The sequence below is a fragment of the Piliocolobus tephrosceles genome, chromosome 16 (genome assembly GCF_002776525.5).
Source record: "Piliocolobus tephrosceles isolate RC106 chromosome 16, ASM277652v3, whole genome shotgun sequence".
Lineage (NCBI taxonomy): Eukaryota > Metazoa > Chordata > Mammalia > Primates > Cercopithecidae > Piliocolobus > Piliocolobus tephrosceles.
The window spans coordinates 56,566,810-56,594,237 of record NC_045449.1 but is presented as its reverse complement, the minus strand read 5'-3'; the positions used below and the strand labels follow the sequence as shown (position 1 = coordinate 56,594,237).

At 46.6% G+C, this 27,428-nt stretch overlaps 1 protein-coding gene and 1 long non-coding RNA gene across 5 annotated transcripts in view; one reads left to right on the top strand and one right to left on the bottom strand.

Moving 5' to 3' along the window:
- The window catches only part of LOC111526575, a 33,565-nt gene extending 6,283 nt beyond the window's left edge, over positions 1–27,282 (bottom strand). Inside the window, exons 1-2 of the long non-coding RNA XR_002726424.2 lie at positions 27,022–27,282; positions 25,884–26,058 (exon numbers count right to left, since the gene is read on the bottom strand). This is a non-coding gene — a long non-coding RNA (uncharacterized LOC111526575). The remainder of the gene's footprint in view (positions 1–25,883; positions 26,059–27,021) is intronic.
- MARCHF10 (membrane associated ring-CH-type finger 10) overlaps positions 1–27,428 on the top strand; it is a 114,121-nt gene that overhangs the window by 81,969 nt on the left and 4,724 nt on the right. For all 4 annotated transcript variants that reach the window (XM_026448073.2, XM_026448074.2, XM_026448072.2 and 1 more), the window contains 3 exons: positions 7,122–7,288; positions 9,930–10,039; positions 21,471–21,584. In XM_026448073.2, coding sequence (XP_026303858.1) covers positions 7,122–7,288; positions 9,930–10,039; positions 21,471–21,584 — 391 coding nt within the window. The remainder of the gene's footprint in view (positions 1–7,121; positions 7,289–9,929; positions 10,040–21,470; positions 21,585–27,428) is intronic.

Sequence of the window (27,428 nt, the reverse complement as noted above, 5' to 3'; positions counted from 1 at the left end):
TAAAAAAAAAAAAAAAAAAAAAAGAATCTACTTGGGAATTTTATTGGAATTGCATTTAATCTATAGAATATTCTGGGAGAATTGACATCTTTGCGATATTGACTTTTTCTTTGATAAACATGGAATATCTCTACTTTTGTTTGTGTCTTCTTTAATGTCTTTCAGTATAGTTTTGTGGTTTTCTTCATAAAAGTCATTTATTTATCCCTTGGTTCTTTTATTTGTTGTTGTTTGCTATTGAAACAGTATTTTAAATTCTAATTTTAACTCTTTGTTGCTAAGATGTAAAAATCCAACTGACTATATGTTTTCTCTGTATTTTTGCCAAAATACAAAATAATTTCAACTGTGAAAAATATTAGTAGTTTGATTTCTTTCTTTCCAAACCCTATGCTTTTTAATCCTTTTCTCATCTTACGGTGTTACGTCCATTTTTTTGAGGGCTGTTTGTATTAAATGTGTCTATTATGATTTGATCAGTCTCCTTTTTTGAGTACATCCATAATTAATTACTTAGAAAAACTTCCTAAATGTGTAACTGCTGATGAAAGGAACGCAGAGTCTTCAGTTCTTAATGTATACTGTCAAATTGTGCTTCAGGAAAGTTCTACACATTAGCAATTTCACCACCACCTTATGAGGGTCCTCTTTCTCCATGCCCTTTCCAGTTCCAGGAATGTCTATGCTTTTTAATATTTGTCATTAGGAATTCTTGGCTGGGCACAGTGGCTCACTCCTGTATTCTCAGCACTTTGGAAGGCTGAAGTGGGTGAATCACTTGAGGTCAGGAGTTTGAGACCAGCCTGGTCACCACGATGAAACCCCGTCTCTACTAAAAATACAAAAATTAGCTGGGCGTGGTGGTGTACACCAGTGGTCACAGCTACTTGGGAGGTTGAAGTGGGAGAATCTCTTGAACCCAGGAGGCAGAGGTTGCAGTGAGCTGAGATAGCCCTACTGCACTCCAGCCTGGGCAACAGAGCGAGACTCCATCTCAAAAAAAAAAGTAATTCTTTGTCAAATATTTTACCGATACTTTTTTACTTTTCCCATTTTATTTACTTTACATTTTATGTATATATTTTTGATGTAGTGGAATTTTAACATTACTTACAATCAAATCTGTCAGTATTTTCCTATACTGCTTTCGTATTTGGTGCCATGCTTACAAACTCCAATGCTCACTCAGACATCCACAATTATTTTTGTCTAGTATCATTACATTCTCCTTTCATATATCATAGTAGTTAGAAACCTGGGTTTTGCTGTCTTATGGTTCTAGATTTCATTCCTGATTCTACCAACTATTAGCTGTATGATTCTGGCAGGTTCCTTCACTGCTTTTTTTTTTTTTTGAGACGGAGTCTTGCTCTCTTGCCCAGGCTGGAGTCAGTGGCACGATCTTGGCTCACTGCAAGCTCCACCTCCTGGGTTCAAGCGATTCTCCTGCCTCAGCCTCCCAAGTAGCTGAGATTACAGGTGCCCACCACCATGCATGGCTAATTTTTGTATTTTTAGTAGAGACAGAGTTTCACCATATTGGACAGGCTGGTCTCGAACTCCTTACCTTGTGATCCATCCGCCTCAGCCTCCCAAAGTGCTGGGATTATAGGCGTGAGCCACCGTGCCCAACCAGTTTCCTTCATTTCTAAAAATCTGTTTTTCCATCCAGAAAATAGAAATAGCAATGTATACTCCTCAAAGAACAGTGAAAACTAAATGAGGTTTTAAACACTTATGTGTGTCATAGACTATCCAGCATACAGTAGGCACATAATATATGGTAGCTATACTTAAATTCATATGGAATATATTTTGGTGTACGGTATTAGATGGGATTCTAAGGTCTTTTTAAAAACATTTATCCCATTAATCCACAATCATTCCATCCCTTCCTTACTAATTTGAAATGCTTTCTTTGGCATACACTATCCTTATCAGTCTGTTTCTGGACTTTCACTTCTGTTCTATTAATCTGCCTGAAATGTTCCATCAATTATACACATTTATTGTTGATTTATGGTTTGTTTTTTTTTTTTTTTTTTTTTTTTGACGAAGTATCACTCTGTTACCCAGGCTGGAGTGCAGTGATGCGATCTTGGCTCACTGCAACCTCCACCACTCAGGTTCAAGCGATTCTCCTGCCTCAGCCTCCTGAGTAGCTGGGATTACCGGCAGGCGCCACCTCACCCGGATAATTTTTGTATTTTTAGTAGAGACGGAATTTCACCATGTTGGTCAGGCTGGTCTCAAACCCATGACTTCATGATCTTCCCGCCTCGGCCTCCCAAAGTGCTGGGATTACAGGCGTGAGCCACCGCACCTGGCTGGTTTATGGTTCTTAAAAAATATTTGACGGCTGGGCGTGATGTCTCATGCCATTAACCCCAGTGCTTGGAGAGGCCAAGGTGGGAGGATCACCTGGGGCCAGGAGTTCAAGACCAGCCTGGACAACATGGCAATACTCTATCTCTACAAAAAAATACATATTTTCTGGGTGTAATGACACATGTCTGTAGTCCCAGCTACTCTAGAGGCTGAGGCAGGAGGATCCCTTGAGCCCAGGAGGTCGAGTCTATAGTGAGCTATGATCACTGCACTCCAGACTGGGTGACAAAGTGAGAACCTGTCTGTAAAAATATATATATGTATATATTTATACATATATATTTATATGTGTATACATATATATTTCTATATATACACATATAGATTAAATATTTTTAGTATAATTATATATAAAAAATATATATCATCTATATATAAATATAAAATCTCTTTGCTACCCTCTTTTCAAAATTTTTTATTGCCCATCCTAATTTAATTATATTATGATCTCAGAAAATATAAACAGTATTTTTTTGTGCCCTAATACATATTCAATACTTATAAATATGCTATGGCATTAGAAAAGGTTGTACATTCCCTCTTCTCTCTTTGTTGGCATATATATATAAAATACATATGTTAAAATCCTTCAGGCCAGGCACGGTGGCTCACACCTATAATCCCAACCCTTTGAGAGGCCAAGGTAGGCAGATTCCTTGAGCTCAGTAATTCGACACCAGCCTGGGCAACATGGCAAAAGCCCGTCTCTACAAAAAATAAAAATAAAAAAATAGCTGGGGGTGGTGGCATGTGCCTGTGCTCCCGGCTACTTGAGAGGCTGAGGTGGGAGGATCACGTGAGCCCAGGAGGCAGCAGAGGCTTCAGGGAGCCAAGATCTTGCCACTGCACTCCGGCCTGGACAACAGAGTGAGACCCTGTCTCAAAAACAAACAAACAAACAAAAAACCCTTTATACTTTATTCTTTTCCATTGAGTTTGTCAATTTCTAAAAGAGATTGATTAAAATCTCCCAGTCTGATTTGGATTTGCCCATTCTCCTTTGCATGTATAAGAATTTTGCTTTTATTTCATGCATTAAAGCTCATGGCTGATCTCTTCTTGGTGGATTGATCAATATCTAGCTTTAGACTTTTAGCCTGAATTATATTTTGTCTATTAATATTGTTTCACCTGGAATTTTTTATTTTGTTAATCACATTTTTTTAAATCCCCAGAAATCCTCCTTATCTCTCGTTGTTCCTTTTACATAGCAGCTGCCAATAGCCTCTGAATCCTCCTGAGAATTTCCTCCTCCCTTCATTAAACAATTCATTTCCTCTAGAGTCAGCTGACTTATTTTCCTTGTCCCCTCTCATTCATGCTGGTGGTTTCCACATATGACAGGTGGCCCCCAGTTGTTTTATGAAGGAAGGAATGGGTGGTTTAGTAGAGAGAGGTGGCCAGCATCCTGTCCCCAGCAATTGTGTGCTTTTTCTCCTCTGAGATCCACTTTCCTGAATGGGAGGTTTTTGTGTAATTGAATGTCATTCATGAACTTTTTGAAAAACTTTGACCTGTGGCCAGGCGCGGTGGCTCACTCCCCACAGTCCCAGTACTTTGGGAGGCTGAGACAGGATTGCTTGAGGCCAGAGCTTTGAAACAAGTCCTGGCAACATAGGAGACCCTGTTTCTAAGAAAAAATTAGCCGGGTGTGGTGGTGTGCACCTGTGGTCACAGCTACTTGGAAGGCTGAGGTGGGAGGATCAACTGAACACAGGAGCTCGAGGTTGCAGTGAGCTATGATTGCCACTGGGCATCAGAGTGAGACCTGTCTCTAACAAAACAAAAAACTTTGACCTGTATGGAGAGTTCCCTTTCTTTGGAATACAATGACAGAATGTTTCCCTGGGAGAGGCACTGTGCTGCCTGCATCACAGGGTATCTGAAAGTGGGCAGCAGCTGGTCCCCTCGTGCTGAAGCAGTTCTTGAGTTCGTACCCTCCCATCCCCTGCATTGGTGCAGCCAAGCCTGGAATTTCCCTGGGTCTGCCCTTCCCTTCTTGATGCTTCTGTGAGAATGCCTTGGTTTGCCATTTCCTTTCCTCTAGTCAATATCATCATATCTTCATCAACTTTCCAAGAATTCCTCATTATTTCTGGCCTGCTTGTTTTCCAGCACTATTGTGGATTCATTCTATTTAATTTTCTTTTTTTGTCTTTTTAAGAGATTTGTGTGGGAAAGGAGACTGATGGGGGTGCTTAGCCTGCCATCTTGAGCTAATCCTAAAAGCAGTCTCAATTCTGTAAAACAATATGTGCTCAGAAGTAATACCAGAGGCTAGTACACCAAACGATATTTTTTTCTTTTCTTTTTTTGAGACAAGGTCTCGCTGTGTTGCCCAGGCTGGGCTTGAACTCCTGAGCTCAAGTCATCCTCCTGCCTCAGCTTCCCAAAGTGCTAGGATTACAGGTGTGAGCCACTGTTCCCAGCCAGACTCAACTATTAACAAGCAGTTACTTTGGGGTATTGATTTTATGCTTGATTCTCCTTTTCTTTTCTGTGCTTTTCTGTCTCTTCCTCACTTTTATTTGTTAAAAAAAATTTTTTTTCTTTTTTGCAAAGTAAGGTAGCCAGTGGATCCCCACTTACACCTTTGAGAAGATGGAGGACCTTAAGTTAAAAGTCAGATATTTATCAACCATAACAAGTTCACCATAGAGCCCTTCCTCCTCCTGTCGAGATCAGTGATCTTCAGACCTGCATGAGCATCTTAACATTCAGGTTTCTGGACCTCAGATACTGAACCAGAACCTCTAAGGGTGGAGCCCAGGAATCTGTAAAATCTCTACCGGTGAACCCGATGGTCATTTATTTTCTATTGGAAACCACTGATTTAGAGCACTTGTTTCCAAATGCAAATCCCTCGTACTTACCTAAATTAAAAATCTTCTAGGCCAGGTGCTGTGGCTCACGCCTGTAATCCCAGCACTTTGCGAGACCAAGGCAGGCGGATCACCTGAGGTCAAGGGTTCGAGACCAGCCTGGCCAAAATGGTGAAACCCTATCTCTACTAAAAATACAAAAATTAGCCTGGTGTAGTGATGCATGCCTGTAATCCCAGCTACTCAGGAGGCTGAGGCAGGAGAATTGCTTGAAGCCGGCAGAGGTTGCAATGAGCTGAGATTGAGCCACTGCACTCCAGCCTGGGTGACAGAGCGAGACTCCATCTCAAAACAAACAACAACAACAACAACAAAATAATCTTCTACCACTTTTCTGCCTACCTTCTCAAACTTTCAAGGTCTCCCTCTAGTTTATCTTCACCAGTTGGAGCACTCACTCCCATGTACACGTGTTCTTCCTAATTACTTATGAAAATGTGGAAACTATGTTGAAAGGTATTAAAGTCTAAATGTTGAAAATGTCTAAGTTATTGAGAATGTCCATAATGGAAAACTATAATTCTGCCCCTTTACACTGAGCTGCTCTTTCATAGGGAAAAAGGTCTGTCAAGAAACTGAGTATAGATTTCTACATCCAGAGCAATGTCCATTTCTTCCTCTTTTGATTTTAGTCCCTAGCCAGTTTCCTTTCCTTGACCAGACGGCCCCAGTCCTGCGAGGACTCTAAAGAGAATAGCCTTAGGCTTCTTAAAACCTCCCAACATAAACATCGACCAGCTATTCTTCACTCACCATTTATTAGACACAAATATCTTTACTTACATTTTCATGAGTTCTTATCTGCATCAGATTCCAGCTGCTTACATTCTGGAATGCTGACATCATTTGTTGGCATGTGTGGTGTTATTCGGGAGCTTGTGTCCAGGTTTATTGGTTCATCATTCACCTAAACCAACATCTATTAAGTGAACTCTGTGTGCAACACCTTGCCAGACACTAGATGTACTGTACAATTTGCAGAACAGGTTCCTCATCATCACGCACAGCCAGCCTGGCCACAACCCTGGGAAGCAGGTGGCAGTGGCGTTATCACCATGACCCTCATTGTACATACCCCCAGTGTACGTTGTACAGGAGACAGGGTCTTGGGAAGATTAAGGAACTTATCCAATGTCACACAACTGACAAGTTTCAGAGGCTGGCCTCAAACCCAGGCCCCCTGACCACGAATCCTATGCACTCACCAGTATGCCACCCCCACCAACTTCCTATGGCAGGGAGAGGGGCTCCTGGCCTTGACTGCAGTTTGGAAATGATTCTGTAGCCATATCCCTTTACCTCTTGATTTATGGTGGCCGTGCTGGTCTTCCAGGTCAGCTCACATGTACCAACAATTGCAAAGAAGCCTGTTACAAGAATCTGTGCCTCGGCCAGGCCCAGTGGCTCACACCTATAATCGCAGCACTTTGGGAGGCCAAGGCTTGTGGATCACTTCAGCCCAGGAGTTCAAGACCAGTCTGGGCAACATAGTGAGACTACATCTCTACAAAATAATTTTTAAAATAGCCAGGTGTGGTGGCATGCACCTGTAATCCCAGCTTCTTGGGAGGCTGAAGTGGGAGGATCACCTGAGCCTGAGGAGGCTGAGGCTGCAGCGGGCCAAGATTGTGCCACTGCACTCCGGCCTGGGCAACAGAGTGAGACTCTGTTTCAAAAAACAAAAAAGAGAATCTGTGCCTTTATTATTAAAAACCATCTCAGTAGGGTCAGAGGGGGCAGTGGGTGAGTGCCAGGAGCCCTCTTCCCTTACTGCCAATGCCCTGGGAACTGGTATTTGTAGAAACTGCAAACATGTAGCCTCCTGGTCACAAGGGCTTGTTTTCCATTTAGTCTCCTGGAGGAGGACTCCGAGGAGGAGGGAGACTTGTGTCGCATCTGTCAGATAGCCGGGGGTTCCCCAAGAAACCCCCTCCTGGAGCCTTGTGGCTGTGTGGGAAGCCTGCGGTTTGTTCATCAAGAGTGCCTGAAAAAGTGGCTGAAAGTGAAAATAACGTCAGGTAGGTGGGGAAGAAAGTGCAGCGAACGTGCCACAACAGGTAATTAACACGAGGCACCACGGTGTGGGCCTCGGAGCCTTGTCATCGGCTCTCTCTCCTCCGCAGAACAGCGGGACAGGGACACGTGGCTGAGCTCCAGATTCTTGCTCATAAAAACTGTCTTTATGGGAGGGAGTTGTGTTTTTTTATTTGTTTGTTTGTTTTTTGTTTTTGTTTTTTAATCTGAGAAAATACTTCTGGAAACAAATACTATTGAATTCTACCTCTGCTTGAGGCTTGAGCAGAGATGCTAAGATGGCCTCTCAGGAGGAAGGAAATAGAAGAAGTGGGTCAGTGGTGGAAGCTCAGCAGACACACAGTAGCCACGCCCAGCTAGCAGACACCCAGCAAAATACTTCAGAAGGTCCCTCATGAGAGACCCCCAGCATACGCATGCTACTTCCTTTTATTTGGGGGGTCACCTAAGAAACTAAACAAAGCTGCCTTTTAGCAATAGGGATAAGAGCGTTGATCTGATTGTCTAGAACCATATGAGATAAATTCCCATGTGCGGATTTTGTCAGCTCCCTAGCATCTTATAACTGGGTGTGCAGCCCCTTCTCAACTCCCTGAGCAGGTTGTAACCTAAATACAACCACATCGGTAGGTCAGCTGTAGTTTTCTGGGCAGAGAACAGAAGATTTCTTTAAAGCATGGCTTTAGGAATGAGATCAACTTTAACCAAAAAAAAAAAAAGCATGGAACGTCAGTGCAAAGAGCAAGTTGATCAGAAAATAGCTGTGGCTTCTTTGAGACACACCTCTCTGAAAACATATCACCCCACAGCCATATCCTATGTCTCCCCCTCTTCCATATCCTTCTCCTTAGCCGTCACTATTCCAGGCTGCAGGGAGACTTAGAGCTTTATTCTATCCTTGAGATGTTGCCACGCCCCCTCACCAAGGACAGCACACCATGGAATCAGAATGAACATGTGGGGTAATCATATTACTGTCTCATCCATGAAGCCCATTTTATGCAACTTCCCTAGCATAAGAAATGTAAGTCCACTGATCAAGAAGCTTAAATGCATATCCATATAATGAGCAAAGTATTCAGTCCTTTGGAGAGGGAAGAAACAAGTGGATTTTGGTTAACAACTCTGCCATGCAATCCTTTATCTTCCTAGAAATTTGGGCCAATTAACATCTAACACAGAAAAAGTTACCCATGAAACATGTCATGAAAATGCTGCTGTGCTCATAAATGTCAATGCTTGTATAGGTGTGTTCAGTAGGATTCGATCGGAAGACACATGGGACATTCGGTAGCCTAAAGCATTACTGAATGATGCTAAAAAAAAATAAATAAATAAAAATAAAGTCAAGCAAACAAAATGCAGATAAGGGATTACTTACTGTTCATCCCTGCCCTTTGAAAGTCTCTATTATTTACTGTTTCTTTATATCCCCAGTGGGGAAATAGAATGGGGGTATGAAACTGCACAAGCCCTGTTTTTACCAAACACATGCAGGTAACTAATAGGTCTTCTATTTTCTAATGCATAAAATAAACACCAGTACATCATTAGTCAAAAGCCGCATTTGGCCGGGCGCGGTGGCTCAAGCCTGTAATCCCAGCACTTTGGGAGGCCGAGACGGGCGGATCACGAGGTCAGGAGATCGAGACCCTCCTGGCTAACACGGTGAAACCCCGTCTCTACTAAAAATACAAAAAATTAGCCGGGCGACGTGGTGGGCGCCTGTGGTCCCAGCCACTCGGGAGGCTGAGGCCGGAGAATGGCGTGAACCCAGGAGGCAGAGGTTGCGGTGAGCTGAGATCCGGCCACTGCACTCTAGCCTGGGCGACAGAGCAAGACTCCGTCTCAAAAAAAAAAAGCCGCATTAGTCAAAAGCCGCAACTAAGGGGGGACAAAAAAACCTGTCTGACAGAATGTTTGCTTAGACATAACAGCCCAGTTCTGCATCTTCCACTTTCGCTTTGGGGAGTAGGATAAAAACGCTGATGTAGAATGCCTGTTTTTACAAAAACAGCAACAAAGGAAGCCTTCTCATATTTCTTTTCCCAGATGAGTCTGAGCTCAGGTTGATGAGCTGGCCGCAGGTACTCCTGTAACTAGCACCCACACCTGGCCCCTCGCTCCCGCACTGTTCTCAGGTGGGAATGTTACCTGGGCAGAAGCAAAGGCAGATTTTTAAGCCATTGATCGAGAATAGCTTCTACCATCTATTTTGGTCCTCACTAATTTATTTACTTGGACCTGTGTTGGGTCTGCAAGAAAAAAAAGCCGAATATTCACTCTTTTTACAAACACCTGTGTTACAGACTCTTAGCCTCTCTGCAGCAATTCCAAGTTTATGAACCATCATGTTTATATTTAAATAGAAAGCAAGATCTGCTATTTAAAAGTCATGGGAATTTCACTTCTATGAAGCTTGCATAATAGATGACTACAGAGGAAATTTTTCAGCTCTCAGATTCAAGGGCATTTTCTACAGAAGATGGCTGGCTTTAAAGGAAGGTCACTCAAGCTCAGAATTCATAACACACACAAGGTCACTCTCCAAGTATCACCTGTCCAAAGTGCTAACACAAACAGACCCATGGTTATATGTACATATAATTCTTTATCTAATTTAAGGAGCAGATCTTGGTGCCGTGAAGACCTGTGAGATGTGTAAGCAAGGCCTGCTGGTTGACCTGGGTGACTTTAACATGATTGAGTTCTACCAGAAGCACCAGCAATCTCAGGTGAGAAATGTGGCCACTCTGCCTCCACGGGCTAAAGTACGTCGGAGGGGCAGGGCGAGAAGACATTCCCTTTTCTCCCCGATCTAAGAAATGTAGAAGGTCTCTGCTGGCAGGAGTCTGACAATATCCATTTAGCTTACTTCTCTAAGAAGGCCTGCCACTAAATTGGAGTATTAGAGAGCTGAAAAGCCTTTTTGTTTTTTTGAGATGGAGTCTCATTCTGTCGCCCAGGCTGGAGTACAGTGGTGCGATCTCGGCTCACTGCAACCTCCGCCTCCCGGGTTCAAGCGATTCTCCTACCTCAGCTTCCCGAGTAGCTGGGATTACAGGCATGTGCCACCACACCCAGCTAATTTTTGTATTTTTAGTAGAGATGGGGTTTCTCCATGTTGCCCAGCCTAGTCTCGAACTCCTGACCTCAAGTGATCTGCCTGCCTCCACCTCCCAGAGTGCTAAGATTACAGGCGTGCGCCACTGCACCTGGCTGAGAGTTGGAAGTCTTATTTGTCCCGGGTTGAGTTTGCCCTGCTGTTGGGGACAAAAGCAAGAAGCATCAGTGGGCAACTGGACACAGAGAAATACCCAAAAATTCTGGCAAGCTCCACACCCACATTTGCAGAAGTAATTTAATAACAAGAGAGAAAAAAAAAATCAGGGTCTTGGAGGAAATGGCCCCTAATTTAAATATCAAGTAGCCCTGTGATAAGAAGGAACTGCTTTACCTAGGACTAATAAACATGAGGTAAATGCCTACTGGCTGATCTTTACCACCTAGTGAATTAACTCGCCTAGGGTGTTTGGACTGCATTTCTAATATTGTAAAAAAGTTAGTTACCCTCAGGTGGGAAGTTGATTTATGCCTGAGATAACAGTTAATCACCCAATTCTCAGGCAAACAGTCTTCCATTTAGAGCTGTTAGGCTGGTACAAAAGTAACTGCAGTTTTGCCACATTCGTTGGCAATATCCACAATTACTTCTGCACCAACCTAATACTATTTGGTTCAGTATAGAAGTCACAAGCCACTTGTGGCTAATGAACAGGTGGCTTGTTCTAATCAACATATCCTGTAAGTGTCACATACACACCAAATTTCAAAGACACAGTACCAAAAAAATACAAAGGGTAATATATCACCTAATTTTAAACACACACCAAGTTTCAAAGACTTAGTACACTTTCTAGTTCAGTATGTAAAGAAGTTGAAGTTGTCACTTCGTTTTAGCAACAAGTAAAAAGCTGAATAACGTGCAAAATCAACAACCCTTCTTAGATCCATAAGAGAAGTGAGGTCACAGAGCAAATCACTGCCGCTAAAATTGGAGAGACAGGGAGGCAGAATCACTAATCCCAGAACTTTGGGAGGTCAAGGTGGGCGGATCACTTGAGGTCAGAAGTTTCAGGCCAGCTTGGCCAACACAGCGAAACCCCATCTCTACTAAAAATACAAAAATTAGCTGGGCGTGGTGGCGCATGCCTGTAATCCCAGCTACTCAGGAGGCTGAGGCTTGAGAATCACTTGAACCTGGGAGGCGAGCTTGCAGTGAGCCGAGATCACACCATTGCACTCCAGCCTGGGCGACAGAGTGAGACTCCATCTCAAAAAAACAAAAACAAAAACAAAAACAAAACAGAACAAAAAAACAAATCACAACTTACCGGAGCAGAGACTCCTGAGCAGAAAGCTCTGTGGAAACCAGCGCTGGACAAGTAACCTTAAGCTGTAATTAATGAACTGCTGGAGGCTCAGTGCAGACAAGTCTGAGAGTCAAAAACTCCAGGGGAACCCCGTCATAGGGGTATCCCCACCCTTCGGTGAGGTTTCTTTCCAGTAGTGCAACCGGGAGTTTACAGTGAATAGCAGAGAAAAATTCCTTCATGCTTCCAGCAGGGGGAGGGGGAAGTAACCATTTTGGTATAAGCCAGAGCTTTCTGTTCTTCCTAACGAAGTTTGCCCTCAGGAAAAAACTATTTAACCAGAGCCTAACCTTTGGAGGTTTTATCAGAGCCCCATACCTAACTGGAAGAAGGGAAATACTCAACTGCAGCCCTCTCCAGCCATCTTGTCCCACCTAAGGTGGGAGGGGGAGGATAGAGAAACTGAGAGGCACTTGTGAAGTTCACAGTCCGGAGGCACAGGCTCACTCAGACTGGGACCTAGAATCTCAAAGGACTCTGGAACACTTCCCCTCTCCCCACACCTCACCACCACACGGCTAACAACCCATTTATAGCACTTCCTTTTACCCAGTACATCACGTCTGGTTACCAAGAACAAATAACAAGGCGTACTCAAAGGTGAAAAGCACAGTTTGAATTAACAGAGCAAACACCAGAACCAGAGTCAGATATGGCAGGGATGTTGGAATTACCAGCCCAGGAATGTAAAACACTATGATTAATATGCTAAGAACTGTAACAGGTAGACAGCACTCAAGAACAGATGGGCAGTGTACACAGAAGGATGGAAATTCTTAGAAAGAAAAATCATAGACATGAAAAACACTAACAAATGAAGAATGCCTTTGATGGGCTTATTAGTAGACTGGATACAACTGAGGAAAGAATCTTTGGCTGGGCGTGGTGGCTCATGCCTGTAATCCCAGCACTTTGGGAGGCCAAGATGGGTGGATCACGAGGTCAGGAGATCGAGACCATCCTGGCTAACATGGTGAAACCCCGTGTCTACTAAAACATAGAAAAAATTAGCCGGGCGTGGTGGTGGGCGCCTGTAGTCCCAGCTACTCAGGAGACTGAGGCAGGAGAATGGCTTGAACCTGGGAGGCAGAGCTTGCGGTGAGCCAAGATCGCACCACTGCACTCCAGCCTGGGCAACAGAGCAAGACTCTGTCTCAAAAAAAAAAAAAAGAATCTTTGAGCTTAAGGCTATCCCAATAGAAACTGGCCAAAATGGAAAAACAGAACAAAGATTGGGAAAAAAAGAAAAGAAAACACAACAGGATATGCAAGAACTTATGAGACAACTATCCAAAAGGTGCAATAGACACACCATGGGAATACCCAGAAGGAGAATAAAGAGAGAAAGGAACAGAGAAATATTTGAAGCAATAATGATTGAGAATTTCCCCCAAATTAATGTCAGACACCAAATCACAAATCCAGGAAGCTCAGAGAACACCAAACAAGATAAATGCAAAACCCCATCACCATGCCATATCATATTTAAAATGGAAAAAAAAAAAAAAAATCAAAGATAAAGAAAAAAATCCTGTAAGAGGCCAGAGGGGAAAAACACCTTCCCTAAAGAGGAGTAAAGATAAGAATGACATCTGACTTCCCAGAAAGCAAGAAGAGAGAGAAACAAAATATTTAAAGCGTTAAAAGAAAAAACTGAACAACCTAGATTTCTGTACCCTGCAAAATTATCCTTCAAGAGCATAGGAGAAATAAAGATTTTCTCAGGCAAATACTTAATGCCAAAAAAGTAAAATATCAAAAAAAAAAAAAAAAAAAAGAATGTAAAAATTACATACGGAAATGATCATTTGAAAATATTAGGTTAACAAATTATATTGTTAAAATTTCACCAGTTTCTTTTTACTTCTTTAATGTGGCTACTAGAAATGTTAAAATTACATCTGCGATGTGTGTTTGTACCTCTGAGTGTATTCTGTTGGATGGGGCTGATCTGGAAGGTGATTTCCACATTATAAGCAGTCAATAAATATTGACCAGACCTTTTTTTTGGCCAACGTTTTGACAGTTAAGTCAAAATGATTTGTGTGAGTCTGGGCAATTCTGCAGTTTCATTGTTTAAATTTTTAAGGGTGTAGACCAAAGAACAAAATACTGACAAGAATGAAGGACACTTGAAGAGTTCAATGAGTAAGTTAGGGCATAATGCCACAGCAGCATTATGAGGTTAGGCATCAGGAGGTTAGAGAAAGAACAAGAAAAAAGAGAAAAGAAGACAGGAAGAGAAGGGAGGGCAGGGAAGGGGAGAGGAGAAGGGCTTTTTGAGAAATAAATAGTGTTTTGAGGCCTGAAGGTCTCACATCACTGCATCATAACCACCAGGCACTAAGATCTGAGACGATAAACAGAACGACTCACATTCCTGGACGCTGAGCATGTGGGAGGCGAAATATTGAAAGAAACCAGAACCTCTCAGTGCCTGAGGTCAGGTGCCAGCCAGGGCGCCGACAGGTTCATCTCAAGAAATAGATCATTTTGGGCAATGGAGCCTGCCGTATCTCCTGAGGAGGACGTGTTCACGTGAGGATGGGTCGCCCAGAATACTATCTATCAGAGCAATCTACAGACATCACAAACACCATGCAGCCCAGGGCAATGCCTTGCCTAGAAAAGACGCCTTTTGGCCCCAAGCCTTTCCACATGGTTCTCCCTCTGCCAAGCTGCTGCCACCATCTAATGTCCTTTATCAATGGTATTTATAGAACTGACCCAGCAGCAGCGCATTTTTCCATCTGTACTAAGATATGTGCACTCATGTAGTCTGAGGCCACGTGTCCCCCTGAAAAGCCTACCAGCTTTGATTAAGATCTCAATCTAAACCCTACTCTCTTCCCCAGAGTGGCCTCATGACCTTGAGGAAACTATGGCAACTCTCTGGACCTCAGCTCTCTCATCTGTAGAAGGTGAGAGATGTTAACTCACACCTCACAGGTTTGGATGTAGGAAGACTTGAGCACATCACCTCATAGACAGAGGGTGTGCAGAGAAGGCTCCACGCATGAGAATTGTCAGATTACAGCTGTAGAGACGCTCGACTAACTTGGCACTCAGGGGAGAAAGCTAAGTGCACCAATGACTGGCCTCGAGTCCATCAGTCATTGGTGACCCATCTGGGTCACATCCATATCCTCGGCGCCACCGCACCCTCCGAGTTGAGATAACTGGCTACAAGCACCTTCTAGAACGAACTATAACAGTAATTGTATCAGCCAGGATCTGGTTGGAAGAGATGGTGGCACACTCAAAAGGGGCAAGTGAGGAAGGCAGCAGGGAAGAGGGAAATGTGGGCAGCAAAAGAAAGCAGCAAGGAACGAGGAGGTGTCCTGGGACTAGCAGTGTGGCCAGGATCATGAGCGCTGTAGCTAAGGGACAGCCACCAGCAGCCTGTGGCCTTCAGCAGAAGACAGCAACCACTGTCACACCACACCCAGCAGGGAGGGACTGGGGAAGAGACACCCAGCTTCTCCCTCCTCCGCCCTCGGGTCTCCTGCCGGGGCCTCCCATGTGCCAAACCCAGTGGGATGCCAGAGGGCAAGGGAGCCCGGCTGGGGAAAGCCATGGGGCTGACCCCTGGGCCACAGAGCAGGAGGGGCATGGATCCGCAGGGGAAACAGAAAGCATCCAGCACAGTCATTGCTCCACGTGGAAGCAGGAATGATTTTAAATTTGTTCCAGTGAGAACTTCACAGGCCATCAGAGCGTTTTGGAAATGCCCGCATTATCATCCCAGGTGGCAACGAGGCTGCCAGGCCTGCCCTGTGGGGAGAGCAGGGCCATAGCACGGGCAGCTGCTCTCTGACGGCAGCTGAGGGCTCACACCTCACTGCAGTCCCGACTGTCCCCATGACCTGCTGGGAATTCATAGTGCCTGTCTGCTCACAGCCTGGGCGAAACCCCAGACCCCGGGGGACTGACTTGGGCGAATTCTGAAGCTCACCATGGATAAAGACTGAAGCAACTGTTGTTGAACACAAAGATATCTACAATATCACTGAACCTCAGCTCATCCCCGAGGCGCAGCGAGCCCATTGAGGGGACAAGCCCCGCTGCGGGGGCCGTCAATCTGGCCTTGGAGGTGACGTGGACACCTGTGCCTTGTGTGCCTGGTCCCTTCCCCTCGCTCCCAAACCTGGCTCACCAGGGCCTCCTGGCCACCCCCCACAGCTTATTCTTGGCAAATGGGTTCCCTTCTGGAGAAGGGGCACCACTTTCTATGTGTACAAGTCTAGACATGTACCAAGAAAAGGGCCAAACCAAAAGAAACCGCGAACTGGCTTCAGCTCAGCCTGGTTCTCACTTGACCTCAAACTGACTGACTAGTGAACGGACTGTTTTTCTTATATATTTTCCCACTTAGAAAATTGTTTTGTTTTTGCTTTTGTTTAATTACAAAAACCATACAAAAATTTCTTATAATTTACCACCCAAAATGACAACTTCTAACATTTAGCTGCAGGTCGTTTTTTCTATTAAAATGGTGATACCCAGGCCCAACCCAGGTCTAACCCCAGCTCTGGGATGGGGCCAGGGTCCCTCCTGGGTTCAAGGGATCCTCCTGCCTCAGCCTCCTAAGTAGCTGGGTCCACAGGTGTGTGCCACCACACCTTGCTTTTTTTTTTTCTTTGAGAGATGGGGTCTGTCTCACTTATTTGCCCAGGCTGGTCTCAAAATCTTGGGCTCAAGTGATCTTCCCATCTTAGCCTCCCTCCCAAAGTGCTGGGATTATAGGTGTGAGCCACCACACCCAGCCAGTTTAACTAACTTTTCAAATACTTATTAACACCTGCTGCCTGTGAGCTACTGTGCTGGAAATGCTGCCGGTGCCCACGACCTGGAGCAGGTACAACCAGCAGCAAAGACTGGAGTGAGCAATCCCTGCGGGTGGAGGTCAAAACGAGGACGGTGCAGGCCGCCGGGGGAACAGCTGTGGGGCTCCGACTTGCTCTCTGAACCAGAGAAGGCCCTTCTGAAGAAGAGATGTTTAAAAGCAGAAGGAAAGAGAGGAGCGGGCCTTCTGTCCACCGGGCCTTCTGTCCACCAGGCCTTGGAGTGAAGTCTGTGACATCTGGGATGGACGCCTCACCTGGGACCTGAGCACAGATCAGAGCGTGTCCTTTAGTTGCCCGGTCAGCACTGTCGGTGGCCTCTGAGGGTGTGAAGGGGGCCCCATCGGAGCACTTTTTCCTACCTTAGTTCTGTACTTCTGGTGGGAGCAGGGCAGATGCCGCTCACAGGCGCTAACAGGGCTCCAGTATGGGCCCCAAGGTCAAGGCCTGCTACCAGGCCTCAGGTGGCTAGATTAGGAACTCCTACAAGCATCTGCAGAGGGGATCATTAGACAAAAGCAGCGGTGGGGCCCCAGGGACCTGGCGGTTTCATCTCAGGTCTGTCAGGGCCTGAGGCAGTATAGCCCCCTTTTCCCCTGCCTCTTTCGGTAGTGCCGTGTGTGAGGCCAGCCTATATTTGCTCCTGTGAGCGTTGGCTATTGCCTGGAAGCAGGACTCATATTGGATTCTAGTTGGGCGCTCGGATTTGGGGCGGAGGGCAGAACTCCTGGATAGCAGCATGCAGCGATCCAAATAACATTCCAGCCTCCAAAATGGATGAGGAGAAAACAGGTTTAAGGGAAGTTTAGGCCACAGATTACACACTCAAATACCATAGAGCCCAGGCAGACGACAAACGATGGTAATCTTCTAGGTATCCTGCCATTGGGCATGCTGGCATTTGTGGCAAAATGAAAAGCGCTCTCCCCAACTAAAGATGGTCATGCTCTTCTTTTCTACCTTCCTTCTTCCTTCCATCCAACCAGAGCACATCCACAGGCCAGATTCAGCTTAGCAGCTACCAAGTGCTCACCCTTAGTTTAGAACAGTGGTTCTCAAAAATGGGTGGTCCCCAAACCAGTAGCATTAGCATCACCTGGGAACTTGTTAGAAGCACACATTCTTGGGCTCCACTCCAGTCCAACTGAATCAGAACTGCAGGGAAGAAAGGAGGAGCAGTGAAGCCAGGCACAGTGGCTCAGGCCTGTAATCCCAACACTTGGAAAGGCCGAGGCTGGTAGATCACTTGGGGTCAGGAGTTCAAGACCAGCCTGGCCAACATGGTGAAACCCCATCTCTACTAAAAATACAAAAATTAGCTGGGCGTGGTGGTGCACACCTGTAATCCCAGCTATTCGGGAGGCTGAGGCAGGAGAATCCTTAAACCTGGGAGGCGGAGGTTGCAGTGAGCCCAGATAACACCATTGCATTCCAGCCTGGGTGATAGAGTGAGACTCTGTCTCAAAAAAAGAGGAGAAGGGGGAGGGGAGAGGAGGGGAAGGGAGGGGAGGGGAGGGGACTGTTTAGCAACTGTGTTTGAAAAGGGCTGCTCGGTATTTCTGATGCATGTTAAAGCTGGAGCCACTAGATTCAAACGTTGTGACTGAATGGGTCACTGTCTGATCCATCACAATTTTGCATTTTTTTCTCATTATTTCATCTGTGCATATATTTATAGAGCATGCACAGTATACCAGGCACTGGGCCAGGCACTAGGAGTCAGGAGCAAACAAGACAGATGCAGGCCTTGCTCTCACAGATCTTAATGCCCAATTTACCTGGAATCCTGTCTTTAAATCTTGCCTCTTGTAGGATGTATTTTTTTGTGAGATCCTAAATATTAGCTCACTTTACTACCACGCTTTGGGGAAACAGGCAGAACAGAGGTTACTGCTCCTCCATTAGAAGTTGAGTCACTTTGGCCCCGCACAGTTAAAACTCTGCCTAAAGTCACAGTGTCCAGTGGCCCTACACTGCCCACCTCAGCCGGAAGCACTTTCCAAGTAAGGCGCACTCCAGGGGCCCTTGCTCACTGTGCATTGGAACGCACCCCTGCCATCCTTGCTCTGCCACACAGGAGAGTCTCAGTGGGCCTCAGGCTGTCATTGCTCTGAAGCACAGGCCTGGCCTGGCTCCATCTCAGCCAAGGACAGATGTCCTCAGACACACGCAGTCACCTAATCACCTTTATACCTGGGAGCACTGTTGAACATATCTGAAGACTTGATAGAACGTTCAGCCAGGCCCGTCAGCTTCTTTAAGTGGAATGTATTGAGAATTTCCACCAGTAGCAAGTCTCTTGGCCTAAATGAATATCAGCAAAATGGAGAAAACAACTGGCAGGTGGGCTGAGATCTCCGGAGCACTTGTGCGCTGTTTCACATGCCTTCTCCTTTTTAATGTCCCCGTCCCCTCCTATTAATGCCACCCCCATTCCCTTCAGTCTGGCACACAAAGGGAACTCCACGTGGGAGTCAAAGTGTGATGTGATTGGGACAAGGAAGGAGTGGATCGGCCGTAACTCGGGTAAGCACTGCTCCAAAACCTCGTTCATTTGGCCCTGGCCGGCCAAGTGCGGTGGAACTCTTTGAGTTAACAAATGCCTCCCACTTGTAGCTCAGGAGTATAAAGGCTGATTCGGAGTCGACTATCACACGCCTGCTCTGACTGGTGGGCTGAGTCCCTTTGTCGAGCATCACCAGCTCTGCAAAGGGCGCACATAAAGGAACCGAGCCGGCGAGATTGATGGCGCCGTGTGACAGGTTCCCTCCCACAGACCAGAGAAGAGACACAATCTGCTAGAAGTGACTTTTCAAATTATCTGCAGAAAACATTAGTGGATATTTTCCCATCTGCATGCCTCTGGGCCTTATTGAGTCATAAAAAGTAAATGATTTCCCTGAATGCTTTGACAAACCTGATAGTTCCAAGCCATTTTCTAGCTGATTGATTTGCCATTATGCATCCGAGTGTCTTGAGCATAAAAGCTGGCTGGCAAAAAGCACTGGTGAGAGAACCACTGGCAGTTTTGCAGGAGGAAGCCGGGGCTGAGGAAAACAAACAAGGGCCAAGGCTTGGTTGGTGAGGAGGAGCTAAAAGCCAGGTGAGAAAGGATTCTCAGAAGAGGTGGTTGATGAGACAGCTGGAGGCAGGCACAGACTCATGGGGAGGGCAGGAGGAGGCAATTAAAACAGAAAAAGTGGCTGGGCAGGGTGGCTCAGGCCTGTAATCCCAGCACTTTGGGAGGCCAAGGCAGGTGGATCACCTGTGGTCAGGAGTTCGAGACCAGCCTGGCCAACATGATGAAACCACATCTCTACTAAAAATACAAAAATTAGCTGGGCGTGGTGGTGCACACCTGTAATCCCAGCTACTCAGGAGGCTGAGGCAGGAGAATTGCTTGAACCTGGGAGGCGGAGGTTATAGTGAGCGGAAATCGTGCCATTGCACTCCAGCCTGGGCAACAGAGCAAGACTCCATCTCAAAAATAAAATAAATAAAACAGAAAAAGTGAAAACAAGCAACTTGTTCTCTGCTCGCCCTAGGCCAAGGTCAGCAGAGCACAAAAAAGCACGACCAAAGGCTAAAAATAGGAGGCTAACCGCTAAGGACAGAGGATTGGGGCCTTCGAAGATGGATCTGTAGAATGGTGGAGAGGCCTGCAGCGGTGACCTCAGGGCCAGCTGTCACCAAGATCCAGAGTTGGCCCCAATTCAGAAGGAAGAGTGCATCAATCCTTCCTCAACTTCTGTGCCTTTTCTGGCAGCTGCTTGGTCCTGGGAGAGGTGGGTTCTGTGCCAACCTCCTGAGCTGCGCTGGATCTAATGAGAACGGGGAGATGGGGCACCCGCACTGCTGCAGGAAGAAGGCAGCCAAGACACTGAGCGCTCACTGTGTCATTCATGCCCACGCTTCGTTATCCTGGACCGATAGAGTCACAGTTGCAACCTTTCCCAAGGGTGACAGAAGGGGCCATGACCTCTGCTGGGGACTCCAGTCCCCAGGGGCTGGGTGGCTTTGTGAGCACCGCCTGGCCCATCCCAAGACCCCCACTCAGGGGAAAGATGGGGACTGAAAGGGCCTTCCCCTCCATTTCTATAGAGGGATAGGAGTAGTTGTTACTCACACCGCTGATTTGTGGAACGTCTGTGAAAGGTCTAGAGTGAGCACAGCCTACTTTGCAGCAAAGCCGAAGTGCTGAGGACAGAGAAGCACTATGGCCAGCCAGACCATCACATCCTCCCTGTGTAGCGCCTGTTCTGAGCATGAGCGAGAGAAACAAAACACAGCCCACTCCTCAAGAAAAAGCGGAAACGTTAAGTGCAAAAGGTGGTATGCAAGATCAAGACGAATGCTTAGGGACTGGGGAGCAAAGGAATGACGGGGCAAACAAGGCTTCTCGGGAAGCCTTCCACAAGGGGACATCTGTGACTGCTGAGAACGTTACAGACACAGCCTGGTGCATCTCTGTTGTAGCACATCCAGCTTGTACTGGAGCTGTTTATGGATGAAGTTCTCTCCCCCACACCAGGTGATGGCGTCCCAGCAGGGAGTTCTGAGGCTTGTTGCCCTGTGTGCCCCACAACATCCAGCTCAAGGCTTTGCATATGTAACTGCTCAATAAATGTGGAATGGGATCGAGCCTGGAAAATGGAACTTTCTCAAAGCATCCTCCACTAGCTAGTAAAAAATCCCAGGGAGTGACTGCCCTGGCCTCTACCCTGGATCTCCTCCTGCTCTGTCTTCTGGTCCCGAAGAGCAGGACTTGCCTTGGAGCTTGGGCTCTGGTCCCAGTTCTAGTCACCTCTTAGCCTTGTTACCCTGCACCCCACAATTTAGACCATGACTATTTTACAGATGAACTGAAGAGCTTTCTTTTCCATTTGTAGGCACAAAACGACCTGATGAATTCAGGCTTGTACCTGGTGCTGCTGCTTCACCTCTATGAGCAGAGGTTTGCAGAACTCATGAGGCTCAATCACAACCAGGTGGAAAGAGAGAGGGTAAGTCTGGCTGTGACCCAGAGCTGCCCGGTGGCAGCCCTGAAAACCCTGCAGTGCTGTTTATTAGATGTGCAAGCTGTTGAGGTCCTCACAGTCACTTGGGAGGATATGGGACTGTCATTGTTAGGACTAAGATTTAGCAGCTGCTAAATGTATACACGGTGACCCTCTGGCTGAAAAGTAAGTGATGATCACATAATTGCTTATTATTGAACACAAGTAGTAATTAAATGGTCGTCAATGGTCATATGAGTGAGCCTCTAGGGATATTTGCCCCCCAAAAATAGAGGACAGCAAGGATGCAGGGGCTGGTTGTGTATTATGTGTGGGCACCCCCAATGCCTGAACATGGAGGACCTGTGAAAAAGAGGGACCTGGCTGGGTGTGATGGCTCATGCCTATAATCCCAGTGCTTTTCGAGGCTGAACTAGGAGGATCACTTGAGGCCAGGAATTTGAGACCAGCCTGGGCAACACAGCGAGACCCCTTCTCTACAAAAATGAAAATATATATATTAAAAAAAAAGAAAGAAAGAAAAGAAAAAGAGGAATCTTCCCCACAAGAGACTGCCTGGGCCCCCAGGACATGTTATGCCAGTGTATGTACCTGTTGAAAGAGACAGGCTGCCAAGAAATAAAGATGATGATAGTGGCACACCATTTGTCATTAGAGAAGATGATATATTTACCAGGAGTGATCATCTGTGGCTGCCCTTTCTTCAGCAGAACTGGGGCTCTCTAGGAGACCCCATGGTGTGCAGGGAGAAGCCTAGTCCTCCTCCTAACTGGAGCCTGGCCTTAACAAAGTCAACCCAAACGAGGGAGTTGGACGGGTCCACCTCTGCAGTGTCTTAGTACACTTGGTCATTGTCAAATCAGCACCTTGAGCCTCAAGGGACTTCCCGCTTTGTCAAATGCCTCTCTGTGCCTGGCCAGGCAGGGGCACTGTGAGGACAGGTTACCACCCTTACCCCTAAGGTCATGCCAGGGGCTGGTCTCCTGGCAGTGTTTTGGATCCCAGGATACCCCTTGAGCCCTGGCTCTTGACCTTTGGCTTAGCTCTGGACCCTGAGGCTTGGCTCTGGACCTCTGCTCGTGTCAGAAGGTCATGACTGCAAAGTGAGCCAGTGTGGCAATAGACAAGCCACTGATAGTGCCACAAGGTAGTTTTAATGACACTGCCACCCCATCCTGTACACCTTTCCTTCTTTTTATTTTCTTCTCTCCTCTCTTCCTCTCTCTCTCACTTTCTCCCCAGTCACTTCACATGGACAAGACACACCTGCCATATGTCATTCTACATGTAATTCCTTACATGGCTGCAGACTCTGTATGACCATGGACTGTTTCCATCCATTTAGCACCATCCCTATTTAAAATACTAGGGCTGGGTGCGGTGGCTCACGCCTGTAATCCCAGCAATTTGGGAGGTCGAGCTGGGCGCATCACTTGAGGTCAGGAATTTGAGACCAACCTGGCCAACATGGTGAAACCCTGTCTCTACTAAAATTACAAAAAAAATAGCTGTGTGTGGTGGCACATGCCTGTAATCCCAGCTATTCGGGAGGTTGAGGCAGGAGAATCGCTTGAACCCAGAAGACAGAGGTTGCAGTGAGCTGAGATTGTGCCACTGCACTCCAGCCTGGGTGACAGAATGAGACTGTCTCAAAAAAAAAAAAAAAACCGTTAGTCATGAGAAACCTAGATTTTTTTTTTTTTTTTTTTTTCTGGCTTACATTCTCTCCTTAGACCCTGTGCTCTCAATTAAGAAAACAGGCTGGGGCTCTGCCAAGACATCTCCTCAAGAATCTCACCCTCATTTTGACCCAGGCCTGTCCTTCCTAAACTCTTCCATGGTTTTAATGGTGACATAAATTTCTCAGAGAAATATATTTTTAAAAAAAGAAAAGTACTAGAAGCAGGAAATGATCCTTTGTTAACATTTCTGTAACCTTATTTTCATGATTCCACATCTTTTTAATGAACTTTTTATTGCACATTGAACTTCAAAGCATCCAGGGTTGATACAGGTTACAGATGGCCCTAAGAGCAGTGAGCCAATGCAAGCAGCATTAGCTACCAGGCCTGCAAAGCAAACATGACAAACGACAAACAGTACAACCCAACAGATGAAGACCAAAGCCCTAAAGCACTGCCTCTAAAGAAACTTCCAGTAAATCTGTCCTGGACTAGGAAGAAGTTGTACCAGGAGCAAGCTGGGAACCAGAGCAAAAAGCAGCAGGAGGGAACAGGGACACTCTTCTCTCACCACAAGCTCACATTGAATTGGAGAAACCCTGAAACTGATCTCACACACTTAGACTACCAAGCAATAACAGGTACAGATAACCAGTTAAGAGGCACCCAGGCCAGGTGCCGTTGATGCTGCAGGGAGGTTGACACTGCAGTGAGCCATGATTGTGCCACCACACTCCAGCCTGGGTGACAGAGAGAGACCCTGTTTAAAAAAAAAAAAAAAAAAAAGTGCATCCAACTGAAAGTAGGAAACAAACTGGCTCTTGTTAAATTCACACTTCTTGATTTGCATCTCAGTCATTTCTTGTAGAAAACACTCAGAATCTGATAGTAACATTTAGCAAAAGAGAGGCACTAAGGAGAAAAGTCCTTCCCTCTCCTTTATCTACCAGAACTGTTGAACTCACTCACACTGTGTTTCTTGGTTGTGTCTCATTAAGAGACCTAGTGACAGATTCCTGTCTTTTTGTTTTGTTTTTTATTTTTTTTGAGACAGAGTCTTGCTCTGTCGCCCAGGCTATAATGCAGTGGCACAATCTCAGCTCACTGCAACGTCCACCTCTGGGGTTCCAGTGATTCTTCTGCCTCAGCCTCCTGAGTAGCTGGGATTATCGGTGTGCGCCACCATGCCCGGCTAATTTGTGCATTTTCAGTAGAGGCGGGGTTTCGCCATGTTGGTCAGGCTGGTCTGGAAATCCTGACCTCAGGTGATCCACCCACCTTGGCCTTCCAAAATGCTGGGATTACAGGTGTGAGCCACCGCGCCTAGCTGACAAATGCCTCTTAATGGTGGTGATCATTTCTCATCTATTCATGCACTGCCCTGTACCAGGTGCTGAGATGAGGAACAGGGAAACAAGCTGCTAGACACTAGACATGACGCCATGATATCCCTTTCCGTAAAGAGCGTGTGAAGGAGTTGAAAAAGGAGACACATATTTATAAAACCAGGAAATAACTGGAAAGTAGCACCTGTGCAAGAGAACTAGTGGACCCAGTGAATTCTTAGAGGCTGTGAAATTGACAACATAAGCTCTTCCCTGGCTGGGGCTCCCTGGGATTTCCTGCAATCCTATAAACAACTGGTCTCAGTGAAGTTGTGAGCTATTGGAATGCAAAGCCAGGCTTTCTATGCCTGTCTCTCATAATGCTGGGCACACAGTGAGTCACATCTGACTGCTGACCATGTGCCTGGCACTACGGATGCTGGGAGCACTGAGCATTTACAGACGTCCCAAGTGATTCTGCCAGATAAGGAAGTGGCCCGCATGGGCTGGGGACACTCATTAACAACTTGGGCATGGGAACCTTTATCTCTTTTGTATCTCACAGGCCTCCAGTGCCTAGAAAATGCCTAGTACCGAATAGGTGCTCAATAACGTTCTGATGCACAGTCAACTACTGAATCAGAACCTACTTTTTCCAGGAGGCGAGTCCTGAGTTATGTTTTGGAGAAAGTGATGGTACAAAATTTGCAGAGAGAACAATATTCTAGGTAAAGGAATACTTCCAAGTTCAACATATATTATTTACTCAAAGATTTTCTTTCTCTTTTTGAGACAGGGTCTCACTCTGTTGCCCAGGCTGGAGTGCACTGGCGGGATGACAGCTCATTGCAGCTTGAATGCCTGGGCTCAAGTGATCCTCCCACCTCAGCCTCCTGAGTAGCTGCGATGCGTCCACCACTATGCCTGGCTAATTTTTTATTTTTTGTAGAGATGGGGTCTTGCTTACCCAGGCTGGTCTTGAATTCCTGGTCTCAAGAAAACTCCCACCTCGGCCGCTATTCAAAGATGTTCTGCAAACCTACTATGTACCAGCCTCTAAACTAGATTCTGGGAATACAAAGATGATTAAGACACTCCTTTCCTAGAAGAGACTCAGAGTCTAAGGACAGAACACACATGGAACCAAGAGTATCCACAAATGTGCCTGCCTGTGTTGTAACGGAAGGTTGGGTCAGATGTGGGGAACACAGAGCAGTCGGATGAAATGGGGCACTGCCATTCTCACCCCCCCCCCCCACCCCTCCTGCAGGACAGACCTCCAGCCCAGCTCTTCGGGGACACGTGCCAATGCTTCTGAGGCCTCGCTTTTCATCCAATCAGATTATGCCCTTTGCAATCAGTGTTCCCACTTCTTTGGGAGACTGGTGGCAAACCTGCTTCCATACTGCTGTCATCATGGATCCACTGTGGAGATGATGTTGACCCAGAATCCTGAAGGGTTTGGCAGATGGGCGAGGATAGGTGTGATGGGAGTATTCCATGCAGAGGGAAATGGAAACGCACAGAGACATGGAAAGACCTGCATGTTTGGGGAAAGTCAGGGAGGTGTGTGGCCAGGAAGGGCAGAGAAAGAGCCTAAGGTGCAGGCAAGGAGCAGGAAGGGTTTGTGAATGGCTCTGGAGGCCATGGAACAGTTTCCAGCCTGGGATTGGCAGGCCAGGAGATGTGGCTTTTGCGGGCAGAACTTGGGCAGCTACACTGGAGGGGAAAGAAAACCGCTGGGAGGCTGCTGCAATGGCACGGGGTAATAAGGGGCCCCGCGTGGGGAGCATCGGACATGGGAAGGACGGGTGGGTGTGGGGTGAGGGACAGGCTGGCAGAAGCACTGAATGCTCGCCTCTGCAAGTGGCCGGCAGGAAGCTGGCCTTTCCTCCCTTCAGGTGCTTGTCAGCGAGCATCTCCAGAGAAGACAGGACCCACCAGCCTCACCTGACCCCACCTTCGAGGTGAAGCTAAAGGGCCTTGCCTTCCCTCTCCTCCTTCCCTTTCAGCCCCAACACGGAGCACTCCATTTGTCAGGGCTTAGTCCCGCAACCCCCGTGTCCTGGCTTCCTCCCAGCCCAGGTCTTGTCTCTATCTGATTATTACAGCGAGCTCCTGGAGCGAGGACCCTCCTCTGTCTTCTGTCCCAGGTGTGCCGTTAATAGTGAAAAACTTCAGGCTAGGTGCAGGGGAAGGGAGCCCAGGGGCTGGCTGGAGAGGCAGGTAGGATCTAGAAGCCATTCTCAAATCCCCGTTGGTTCATTCACGTGTGAGACTGGATAGACTGTGACTACCCCCGCCCCCATGCATATCATTTCTACAAAACCAAAAGCTCTTCTCTCTAAGGACCAGATCAACCCAAAACATGGGAAGCCCAGGTTTGGTCCACAGTTACAAAAACTTCCCACTCACCAAGATGCAGTTTCCTGGTGGAACAAGAGTTGGTGAGATAGATACGCTCAGCTGGCACAGAATCTAGAGGCAGGTGGAGGTTGACTCGGGAGCCCAGAGAAAACGGAGGCAATGGCTAACCCAGTCCTGATGCATAATTTACCAGGTAACCAGGACCTGCTACTCTAGACGAAATTCCATCCTTCCCCTGCCCTCCCTCTCCTTGGGCACAGAAACGGTCCCGGGGACTAAAGCTGCCTCCACACTGGCCAGGCAGTTGCCCCAGTAACAGTGTCCAGCACCCCTTGTTTTGTCCCCCAGCCTGTCACAAAGCCCCTCTTCTTCCTGGGGAAGAGCACCAGGCCCTCTGCACCAGGGCCCACATCCTTGCAGCCTGGCACAATGGGCTCCCACGGAGTACACAGTGT